At 37.6% G+C, this 12,678-nt stretch overlaps 1 protein-coding gene across 1 annotated transcript; it reads right to left on the reverse strand.

The window, feature by feature from the left end:
• Window positions 1–210: 210 nt before the first annotated feature.
• Window positions 211–9,214, reverse strand: LOC141653142 (pantothenate kinase 2). The gene is made up of 22 exons (XM_074460808.1): window positions 8,570–9,214; window positions 7,037–7,249; window positions 6,867–6,925; window positions 6,599–6,715; window positions 6,308–6,427; window positions 6,082–6,176; window positions 5,882–5,975; window positions 5,674–5,805; window positions 5,395–5,507; window positions 5,028–5,220; window positions 4,399–4,607; window positions 3,941–3,985; window positions 3,791–3,839; window positions 3,206–3,288; window positions 2,973–3,089; window positions 2,708–2,771; window positions 2,421–2,567; window positions 1,768–1,926; window positions 1,573–1,656; window positions 1,023–1,220; window positions 743–814; window positions 211–612 (listed from the first exon to the last, which is right to left on the reverse strand). Exons 1-22 carry the CDS (start codon window positions 8,823–8,825, stop codon window positions 523–525), a joined length of 2,709 nt encoding a protein of 902 aa, XP_074316909.1. The 5' UTR covers window positions 8,826–9,214; the 3' UTR covers window positions 211–522.
• Between the last annotated feature and the right edge of the window lie 3,464 nt (window positions 9,215–12,678).

Below are 12,678 nucleotides of genomic sequence, written 5' to 3' on the forward strand. Positions count from 1 at the left end.
AAAAACAAGGAGAAGTGGTTCACGGTTCCATTGTTTTTTCCTCAAATGCCATGATTTAATTTACAGTAGATAGAGATTATTCCAGTATGAAGTTAATCAACGTCGGAGTAATATTTATTCGGTTCTTTTTATAAAAACTTGTACCAAATGGGCGTTAAAGCTTCATTGGTTTCTAAAGAAAGAAGAAAGTATATTGTAACTACTTGTCGAAAGTCTGTGAACAAAGGGAGTATATTTATAAATTACTTGTCAGAAGTTTTGCCCAATCCAATTTCCGGGTTACAAATAATATAAACAGTCGAAGAATGTACTATCATGTATTGTCTGAAATTTACATAATGTAATGTTAAGCATCTATTATCAAGCAATTAAGATTACGATCTGAGATTATCCGGCCGTAATTAAACTTTCTACCTATGAGGGATATCCTCGTAGAAGCCTGTAATTTGAGACTTTAAGACATAAGGATAACAATCGAAACGCTGGCTGCACTGTCCTGAATTCCTGGATGCAAAGGTTTTTTCAGTCGACTGGTTCAAATCTGCAAACACAATCATATATATTTCCACTGAGCAACTTCTCCGCCAGTCTCTGGTTTTTCACCATCGCAAGCTGCCAAACACATGTAGGATGAGATTATGAGAATGACAACAAAAGTAACGAAACAGAAATGCAAGAGAACTAATGTCAAAAATAACACGATTCCTTCCTCCATTCATGATGCAAGGTAACAAGTTCTCACCTTGAGAGCATCGCACCTAAACCGGGCATTGAAATTGGTGTGAATAGCGCGACCCATTCCTTCCAATATTATCTGCATGTTACACATTGAAGAAACATCATTGAAAGAATGGTACTCGTATAGTATAACCAGGGTCGTCCCATTATACAGTATTCTTTTGGAAGGCCTCATATTTTAATTGCTGGGAGGGCTCTCCAATCTCCTAGACAACCCTAGGTATAACATTACTCTTATTAAACCAGCATTCCAAACTTTTAAAAGAGCACGGAGGAAACCATACCAAATCAGCGTCCTTTGCGGCAGCAGCTACCTCAGAGCTGACTTGGCGTAAGTCTATGCATGGGCTACCACATCCGTTTTCAACCACCATGAGAGGAGGCACGGATGGCGATTCATCTTTAGAACCTTCTTGAATGTTTATCATTGCATCCACCAGAAGTCCACCGGCTTCCGCTGCCCTCCGAAGAATATCACAGCTCTGAGCAGAATGATATGAATAGTGATTTAAGTCATTAGTTACATGATTAAAAATATATACTCCCTCCGTCCCGGTCAATTGTTGTCCTTTGGTTTTGGCACAAATACCAAAGAAAGAAGAAGGGGCCAATCACTAAATGACAAGTGGAACAAATTGAGTGTGAATGATCAAATTGTTCATCAAGTTTATTCTTAAAATAGAAAGGACAATAATTGACTGAGACACCCCAATATGGAAAAGGACAAACAAATGACCGGGACAGAGGGAGTACTTGAAGAAAGCGTAGTTTCATTAAGATATATAACTGACAAAATAAAAGATGGACGCAAGTTTATAGATAAGGTATATATGCCTTTGCAGCCTCGGCAACAATTTCTGGAAGCTCCATGGCAGTTACGTCGTTTAATGCTGGAAGTGAGTTTGCCACCAGAACAACCTGCCACAACCATACGAACACAAATCATATTTTTTCACAGGGTCGATTTCTAACATGTCTTTTCTAGTTTCTGCAGTGCTTGTATCTTTTACCAAAAAGAAGCAATATTACCTCCGTTCCACGTCGAAGAAGTTCTCTGGCAAGGGGTAACATCCCTAAGACAACATCAGCACCCGAGTTATCCACAAAGAGAAGCGCTCTTTTATGAGGCGGTACCTTCTTGTTACCACTTCCTAACATTCTCTCTTTAAACATGTCAAAATCGTCCACCTGTACCAGTTCAAGTTATTAGCTTCCAAAATTATGTTGGTACTTCAAAACCTTCCCCTTAATCACGTCTGGTTTGACTCATCAGAGTCGGAGATGCACAACCTTACCCCTGTTTTAACAACTATCTGCAAGTGACCCATGATGTAAAATGCATAGAGAATAACATCGAACAAATGCTACTTCACATAAAAAGAAGGGCAGTGATGATGATTCCTTCATAATCCAGACAATAATGAGTCTTTGGTTCGTTTGGAAATGAAGATTCAAGCGGTTTCCTTCCATCAAACATTAAATAATGACCACTGTAAGATCTATTGCATTGAAATGGTTAACCTGTGTGTATTAGACAAATAAGCTCGCGTATTCCAAACAATGATGCATGTATCTTCATTGGGGCTTACTACTATCTAAACATTTGCCTTCAAACTCTTCATTGTGAAATTGTATAGCTCGGACTCCACAAAACAAATCAATGGAAGTCATGGAAGACATACCCGCCATGGTCTTTGCATCTTTTTGCGACTCATTCTATATATCTCTATAATAGTCCCTTTGTGATAAAGCTCCACACATGCACGAGATCCCCAGTCAAATATATTAGCGGCTAGAACACCTTCTATCAAGGTAAACAGCCTCTTTTCCTGCAAACATGAACAAATCCATGATTTAACCATTCATAGGATAAAGGAACAAATTCATCAGCTGCTCCATGGAGAAACCAATACCCTTCTGTCGTGCTACTTGAGAATGAATTAAGAAGAACAAAGGAAGAGTCTATTACCTCAGACATGCTATCGAGTTCTAGTAGAAGGTCAGGTAAAACAGCAAGTGAAGCTTCATTTTCCCTACAACACATCACCTATAGGTTCAGAACTGAGTATAGACAACAGAAGCAAGGCTGTATGACCCTCGAACATATTAATCGTAACAAGGTAGGTTATTAAAACCAAGAAGTGACTTCTTAGTGGACCTAGAGTCTCATTTGACACATATCCCGTTTCTCTTTTACATTTATGCTCTTATTCCCACGTGATGAAAGCAATTACCTTTGTTTAATGCTTCTATATGCATCAGTAAACTGGAACTCCCGCAAGCACTCCTCCCTGAGTTCCAAAAGGTTGGCCAGTCCTAACTTTCCATAGGCAGCAGGCTCTTCCATTAACCTACATTAACACGATTTTTAACCAAACAGCGATAAAAGTATTTGGATTATAAGAATAATCATATACAGGAGGGTGGAAAGTTAATAAAAAAGTAAGATGTAACTATCAAAGTATACCTAGCCAAATGGGCAGAGAACGCACGTGCAAAAGCATCACCTCTTCTTTTTGCATCATCAGTTCCGCCTTCGCTAGCCACAGCCTACAAGAAGTTGCAAATAATTCTACATGAATGATGAATCTACGTTTTTTTGTCATTCAGAGAGGAATATTATTAAGAATCCACATCCAATTGCTCCGAAAGGGTTTTCCTACATAGAGATTTTTCGTGAATTACTCCCTCGGTCCTGGTCAATTGTTGTTCTTTGGTTTTCGCACAAAGACCAAGGAAAGAGGAGGAATCCAATTATTAGATGACAAGTGGACCAAATTGAGTGTGAATGATCAAATTGCTCATCAAATGCATTCCTAAAATAGAAAGGACAACAATTGACTGAGACACCCCAAAATGGAATAGGACAACAAACGACCGCAACGGAGGTACTACATATTAGTTCTCCAGCTAACAGCTAGTCATTGTTTAGCCTACCCATTAATTGCTTTTACTTGAAATGACTCGAGGACCAGATTGTTTATGACAGACCTTAGGCATACTCCACGGTCCACTCTTGAGTGATACAAATAACAGGCTTTAAACCATTTACCTTGTCAACAAGATCTGATAAATGCTCAGACAGCACAGTGAACCAGTACCTAAAGCATATACATGACATATTTCAAGAGCCATGAGTAAAAATGTCATGTAGATGGTAGTTTTATTTACCAAAGATGGGAGTATCTGGCATATAACTTACTCGAGTTCGCCCTGCTCCGAGAGATCAATAGTATTGGGCTCATACCTACACGTGTTTAAAAGAAAGCAAGAAAAATAAATGGTATTAGTAAGCAATAAAAACGGGAGTAGCACATCCCTCACAGCTATTAGAGCTTCTAGTAGCAAAACCGTCTTAGGAATTTTGGTTGGGACCTAAGTTACTTAAGACTCGGTTAAAAAGTGGTTAAAAAGTATTCGACATGGCTAATTTGTTGAAAATCATTATTTTGTTTTGGATCAAAATGGAGAGAGTCCAAGTGTTGAGTGTGTGAAAAGGATATGGATAATAGGAAGAGACAGAGTAACATAGCTTAAAATAGAGAATATAAAAAGCAATTGCACATTGATCGAGCCTGTTAAACCGATTTATGATTGTGCATACATCTTTGGATCAATCATAAATAAAGCTGAAGTAACATGATTTATGATTGTGCATACGTCTTTGGATCTGCCAACAAGGGAAACACTTCTAGAGTAGGAACAAGGTGAAGAACGCCGACATTTAAGTTGCTTGCATCAGAACGCAGAGTATTTCCCCTTGATAAGGGAACATCAAAGCCTCCAAGGCCAGTTGTTCCAGGTGAAGTCATGGGGACAGGAGCAGTAATTTCAGTTCCTCTCTGAACAAATTTTTCCATCCATGATATCTGCATATATAAGGTTTATGAGCTTTAGTTACAAGCAATAACAAATAATGATGACTCTCCCGTCTAAAATCTCTTGGGGATATTTTCTCGTCTCTTCTTTAAGGGAAAGAGAAATTTACCCAAAATCCTCAATAAAAGACGAACTTCAATCAATATTCAATACTACCATATCATTGAAACAAAAGCCATAGAAAAGGTCTTGAGTAGAAGAAACAAACTCAGAACAAGACCCACGACTAAATGTTAGTTCTTGCAACGAGAACAAATTAAATAGGCCTCTCCTAAAAAGCTTTAATTAATTAGTTTGTCAGCTGCGCTAAAGAATGGAGGCAGAAGTAACCAGACATATATGAAATTATGAAGCAGGTACAATACTCTTAAAACACAATGTTATGTTTAACTAGTCTACGGAAAACTTACCTTCTCATTTAGATCTCCTAAAGGAGGTCCATGTACTTTCCCCCCAACATACGGTGCACCCATAGGGAACCTTTCCACCAACTGATGAACCATTAAGTCATCAAGGCCATGTTTTTCGTAACTCATAAAGGCACCTAATGCTCCGAGAAATCCTTCATGCCTCAAGAACATAGCTTTTGCTTCCCCTTTTGACCTACATGGAAATCATGTGTGGAAATGAATAAATGCTACATGTTACGTATAATTGTTTAACTAATAAATAAAGTAACGAAAAATAGGATTCAGGTATAATAATTGTTTAAAAGAGAAGTAAAGCAGAAAATCTCCAAGCACAGCGTATTCAAAATCCCCCTACTGATTTCATTACCAGAAGTCAATGGCAAATGAGATGGTATCCATCGTATAAGCATGACCTCTAATGAAGAATCCTCCAAAGAAGATACGTTTTAGACCATGGCGAAGAGCGTTAAGATATGCTATCTGAAAATAACAAAAAAGCATATGCATGAAGTCAGGCACACACTCACACAGCGTAGAACTAGAAACTTTAGCAATTCTAAAAATTGTCAGGGGAAACCCAATAGTTCCAAATACGTAACTTTGTGAACCATTGTAATTACAAGTACGAAATCTTTATTTGACTGACCTGTCCAATGTTATAGGAAATCATTCGAAGGAGTGAGAGGGAAATATCTTCAGGTCTGTAGTCTTCAACCTCCTTATTTTCGGAAATAGTCTTGCCGAAACTAGAAGCAATAGTTGATGCAGATAGGCCAATCTGTAAATAGTCAATGTTACACAATCACGAATAGAGTACAGATGATTGTGTGTAATAAGTGAGACACTAAACATACCTTAGAATAATCCATACCGCCATAAATATCCCCAACGAGCATGTCAATGGTACTATTATCTCCACGCTGACTCAATTCCAGAAGTTCATCAAAACTGTAGCAAATGAAATATGCTCATTCTATATAAGATATTGATTAAGATGGGATGTTTGAGAAGCGGGAAAAAAAAAAACACAGAAACACCAGAACATGAGTCTAACCTCTTGCACTTGGTCAGCAGTTTCCCCAAACCCCAATATGTACCACCTCCGACATTGGTGCCACTAACACGTTGAAATTTCCCATCACCATCAACCTATTTCATGTTAATAAACATAAAATAAACAGTGTTGTAATTTGTAAGTGTGCTGTTTCTGCAGAATTTCGGGGGGGTCTTCTTGGAGGATGAAGGGTATGTGTTGTTTCTGTAAATAAGAAAAGATTTACCTTTATGATACTGACACCGGAACCAATATTTACAAGAAGGTAAGGGAAAAGATCATTCTGATCTATCTGCACGAACTCTTTTTGACCCTCCATGTGTGTAAAAGCCTCATGACGAATTGCCTATTAAGAGATAGTCGGAGTTGTTACTGAATTTTGAAGGTGCTTCATTTTGTTTTGTTTTTTAAGCTACACCTCTAAACGAAAATTATATTAATTAAGGCGGGAAACACAATCAGCCATGAGACATGACGATACATATATATATATACACATATTGGATGTTGATCTCACCTTGAGCAAAAAATTCGCCCCAGCAACAAGACAGTTCATTTCATCTTCTTTGTCAAGACTGACCCCTAGCCTCTCTTTGAAGAGGTCTGCAAATTTGTATGCTCCACCTCCGGTCGCCTTTGAACAAATAAAATTACAATTACCGATCTAATCTATAGATAATGCCCTTTTAACCTTCATGCAGAGAACAAAAGAAGGTAGCATTACTAGCATCTGTCGACCAATAGAAAGTCCCACTATTAGAACATAGTAGTAGAAGGACAGATACCTTAACCACGACATTCTCATTAGGCACAGCATCAGAAGGCCAACGAAGAGAATTAATCCCTGCCAAATGAGAGACAACATCTAATTACGGAAAAAGGTTCAATGTAACAATAAGGTACACAGGGGAAATATACAGGAATACAACAAACATGGCATGAGAAAAGTGTGTACCTCCGAGGTGAAGTTGTTTCGATTTGATAAAGTCTAAGCACTCATTTATCTTTGCTGTCTCAAACTTTACAAAATGCAGCCTTCCACCAAGTATGGGATAGCTCCTCCTATTACCATTGGTTATACCAAATCTCTGCTTCAATGATCTCTTCCTTTTATCTTCCGCTGGCTTATCCTCATGTCTTGAGAAATAAATAAGTTTGATAAGAGATCCTGCTCAGCCAAAACAGTTCATATATGACGTCATGGAAGTCAGAGTAACTTGATTTGGCAGCGTGATTCAGCTAGATCTCAAAAGATTCACAATTATACAATACTGGCACTGTAACATTAACATGAGCATATACTAGTTCACCAGTTTGTTTAATACTCCGTACAGTATATAAGGGGGGCTTTCTAATCTCAAAACAACAATCTCAGATTAAAATCGACAACATATTATCTGCGAAAGGAAAGTCTCAGTTCTGTTGACTACCAAATTAATATGACAAAACACTAATAGCTCTCACAGTACTAAATCTTAGTTTGATGATCTCAGAATCAGCCACCGGATCCTAATCTTCGTCGTGGCATTATAAATGCAGCTGATAGTGTCTGATACCGCCTCGAAATGCAGGCACATTAACTTTTGAAACCTTGATAATTCAGTGTCTCTTTAGCACTATAAATGCGGTGTCACTGCCGATACTTTTGTCAAACCATAGAAACTCTTAACCGTAAAAAAAAGCCAAAAACAATCAAGGACCTCAATTAAAGGCTCTTCCATGCATGGACAAGTCAAACACACATATCTACTCCTAGTAACTGTAACTGTGATTGTGATCACTGATGATCACCCTACACAAAGCATATCATAACTCCAAAAACACAATCTACCTTCAGTTATACGGAGTACCGCATTTCCATCCAAAGCCGTTTTCTCTCATTTCTCATACTCCGTCGTAGTTTGAAGATAACACAACAAAATTGCCCCAGACACCAACTTTAGATAATTAACTCCCAGCAATCAATGTATCAAGCAATTAAAACACAAACCCATTAAAGCTAATCAATCAAATCCAATCCAAACCTGCACTATCGTAACTCCTAAGCACAACATTAACCTTTTGATGTTACCACAACAAAATTGGCAAAGACACCAACTTTTGATAACCAACCCCCAGCAATCAATGTATCAAGCAACTAAAACACAAACCCATTAAACCTAATCATCAATCAAATCAAATCCAAACCTCCACTACCATAACTCCTAAGCACAACATCATCTAAAGCTTTGATGTTATTACAACAAAATTGTCAAAGACTCCAACTTTTTGATAACTAATCATCAACAATCAATGCACTAATCAATCACAAACCCATCAAACCTAATCAAATAATCAAAACCAAAAACCCCAACCACAAATTAACAACATTACCCCAGTGCCTTAACGGTTCCCGCAAATTGAGGGTGCTAACAACACAAAAGAGAGACTGTTTCCGAATGACCCAAGATGAAAATTAGTCGAGAATTGCATTGAATGAATTGAATACCTCCAATATCAAGAGCAAGATGAGAAATATCATCAGATTGATTAGGGAGCAAAATAGTAGGATCTTTTTCTTCAAAATTGCCTTGAATAGCAGCACCAGTAACATCAAGTTGAGGTCTTGATCCTGACCTATGAATTGAATTCCCAGAAACAGGTGGTGCCATTGTTCCTTCTTTTTCTTTCTCTTCAACAACCACTCTTTTTCTCTCTTCTTCACTACCAACTACTTCTGGGTTTTTGTTCACTAAACCAGACATTTAATTTATTAATATTTTTTTAAATAAATTTGGCAGATTATTGTTGTCTCACCAATCCCACCTGTATTTTTAAGAGCCCACAAAATATGAATGGAAAGATAGGTCAATGGTCAAATTGTCATAATTAGCAGCATGTTATTTCTGATTTGTGGGTATATGTGTATGTATGTATATGTGTATATGATATTTACCCAGATAAACTAAAATTCTGTGATCAAGGATTGTGTTTGAGGAAGACAGATGATGATGATGATGATTGCTGACAGTTGCTAACTAAATTCTCAACTTTTGATCAAATTCAGATGGTATATACTTTCATGAGATGACTGACTACATAAAAAGTTCTACACTTTTGCCATTTCTTATCTTCAACTTGTTACTGACCCTCCAAAATAAAAATCCGTAAGTCTCCTTAAAAACCGTCTCACATATGATAATGTGGGACGAACATTTATCTAGCTGGAAGGTATGTACCTAGTCTCACGATTAGATGATCATGAAACCGTCTTGTATGAAGTTTCAGATGTAAAGGCCAATTATGTGAGAAGTTCCGACTTCTGAGTCCGACTCTCCTATATGTTGCATATATTTCTCCGTGTTAAGGTCATCGGAAAATACACTTTTCCAGTCTAGTGTTACTTTTGTTTGGGTTCAAGTTCACGTTTGAGTAGACTAATGAATTAGATTAGATGATCCCCGTTTGTTCCGTTGAAGCCAAACTATAATAAACACATGGGTCGTTAATGACCTCGGAAAGTAATCTTCAATGCACCGCGAAGCAAGTGATATCTCAAGGTGCATGTCTGTCTAGTACTCATAAGAAAGCTACAAAAGAATGAACGATTATACAGTGTCATAAAATTCACCATCTGTTATACAATACAAAATACAAACTTCAAGTCTTATAGGAATCACAAGTTGGTAGATACACATACTGACATACACTCCACTACTCAAAAGAAAAAAGTGTAATCACATTGCACCCTGTTTTCTTAAAGCACTTGAAAAAAGCAAACTACAAACGAGAAACAACTCTCAAACTTGAGCAGCCTTCTCAGGCTCGGGATTAGCGGTATCCTTGGCTTGCTTTTTATGGTAGTCTTTCACGGCTGCTTTGATTGCATCCTCCGCTAACATGCTGCAATGCAGTTTCACTGGTGGAAGGGCCAAATGTTTTGCAATTTCCCTGGAATTACATCACATTAATCATGTCATTCTTTGATCAGGAGGAGGAAAAAATACATTCAATTGTTGTATATGGCAAAAAAAAAAAAAACATAAACAACACAACAGGACCACGACCATCATTATTTCATCATCGTGAATGGCCCAATGTCATTCATTGATTTCATTCTTTCCTGATTAAAAAAAATACACAACTTGTTTGTAATAGTAAGGAAAAAACTCACGAGTTTTTAATTGATAGCACCTCGTCCATTTGTCGGCCTTTCACCCACTCTGTAGCTGAAAAAAAAAAAACAGAGAATTCAACAATCATATCTGTCATCAGCGATGCCTTAAAAAGGCTCAAAGAATTCAACAAGATCAGCAAACTCTACCTATAGAACACAGAAAGAAAAAGGATATTATCCGACCATGGTATATACCACCACAACTACTTTACCCCACAGCTTATCTGACTGATCATTGACCAAAAGTCACTGACGGGACCTGACTCAAGCATGACATTAATAGAGATCTGCAGCAGGTCGTAAGGGTCAAACTCAATTGCATGATTCCTATTATTACAAATAATTACAACAAAATTCATGTAAGGAAATCGACACAGAATAAAACGGGAAAACAATCATCACATAACCTCAACGGTTTTGCTAGCTACTCTAGAAAAAAATGTAATAAATGCCTGAACTGGCATACCAGCCCAAACAAAAGCACAAACATACTACAAGGACACTAATGTACCTCCGTCTCATCCATTTCTTTACGTTTACTTTTTCACACTTGCCCATGTATATTTTGTTTTGTTCATATCTTTATTTACATATTATTAAAAACGGTTTTTCTATCCTATGCCCAATGGGCATAGGATAAGCAATCATTATTAAATCTTAATTTACGTTTATGCCCCTCTTTAATCAAAATAAAACAAACAAAAGTGATAACCTCATCAGAGTCATCACTAATTACCACAACCGTTCACCTCGTGATATCATCTTCACACTTTTTATCCTCTGCAAATAACCAATCCTAAATCCTATCGACCAACCACAAACCCAGTTTCAAGCTTAACATTGACGCCTTATATACAACCATATGAGATCGACTTCAATTAAGGGTTGTAATACTTTCCCTTAAAGGGTTTATTCATCAACTATTAGGGTGTCCTATTAATTCCGTCGGCGAAGCCGTCGGAGAAATGCCCAGTATAGGGTTTGAGTTTATGTCGCGGACCGCGGCGGGATAAAATCGAACCCTACACTGGACATTTGCGGACATTTCTCTGAATAATCATACCACCGCGGCGGAAACTCAAAGCTTAAACCTATTCCGGGAACCTTTAGAAATAAACATTCAATTGCGGTAACGGAGAAAAGACTAAGCGTCAATGGTGAGATGTCACACGATATAACAACACGGCAACACCATGTGAGGAGATATAAAAGATGGGCTCTAAAATTATCTCAAGCGATGGTTGATAGTGTATCATCTAGGTTGAAAATGGAGACAATGGTGGCATGGTGACATGCTGGTTGTGGAATGAGATATGGAAATGGGGCTGTGCGCTTTGATATGTGGTAGATAAAAATTAATTAGAAATAATTACTACTCCCTGCAATACGGAATACTGAATTAATAGGAGGGATAGAAGGGTAATTTTGATTTTATATCTAATATCTCAGGAGAGAATCTTTACTAATTTATTCCTTTTATAGATGCTTATCATGTGCCTATTGGGCACATGATAGAAAAACCGTATTAAAAATTATAAAATTGATATTCATAATGTACTCATTAAGACGATTCAAAAAGGATCTCACATGACTATATTTTATGTTATATATTAGAAATTATATTAAAGATTCTCTCCACTCATGAATAGTGTCAAAAAGTAAATATAAAGAATTCGTTGAGACGGAAGGAGACTAAACTAAGGAGCATGCTATTTCATCAACAATTTTATCCTCCTAACAACAGCCAACATAATAGATTCTCAAGGGACCAAGAACTAGAGAGTAAGACACATTAAGTTAGCAATTTCATTGTATCAGAAATATAAATGCTATATATGACATGGCTCTTTTAATAGTGATACTAATACTCTCTTTGTACTAGTGATAATCAAGGCAGCATCGTGAAGGTATTCTGTTGCCAATTTGCCATACATAGTATAAGAGATAAAAAATTTCAGGGATCTCTCATATAAGTCATATCTGCTTCTCTTACATGAAGGAAAATCTATCATTGCCCATCAGTTGGATTTTCCACCAGCTATTACCATTTTTATTATAGAATCGCCCTAAGGGTGTGTTTGGAACTTTGGATAGCAAAAGTGGAGGGAAAGGGAGGAGAGGGGGAAGCAGGGAAGGGAAAGGGAGAGAAGGGAAGGGGAGGGGAGGGGGAATGGAGTATGGTTGTTTGGATACAATTTCCCTCCAAGTCTTGCCTTTTGTGGAGAGATTTTGATTAGGCTTGGAGGAGGGAAATTGGATCCCTGGAGGAGGGAAATTGGATCCCTCGAGATCTCTCCCCCTCCATTACCCTGAAAGTTTATCTGAGTTGCTACTAGTGAAGGTTAGAAACAAATAACGATTGACAAATAATACTTGCACCCTACTTATCATGGAATTTCTCCAACACTTCTCAGCCTATTAATGTTGCCGAGAATGACACC

The sequence above is a fragment of the Silene latifolia genome, chromosome 4, assembly GCF_048544455.1.
Source record: "Silene latifolia isolate original U9 population chromosome 4, ASM4854445v1, whole genome shotgun sequence".
Lineage (NCBI taxonomy): Eukaryota > Viridiplantae > Streptophyta > Magnoliopsida > Caryophyllales > Caryophyllaceae > Silene > Silene latifolia.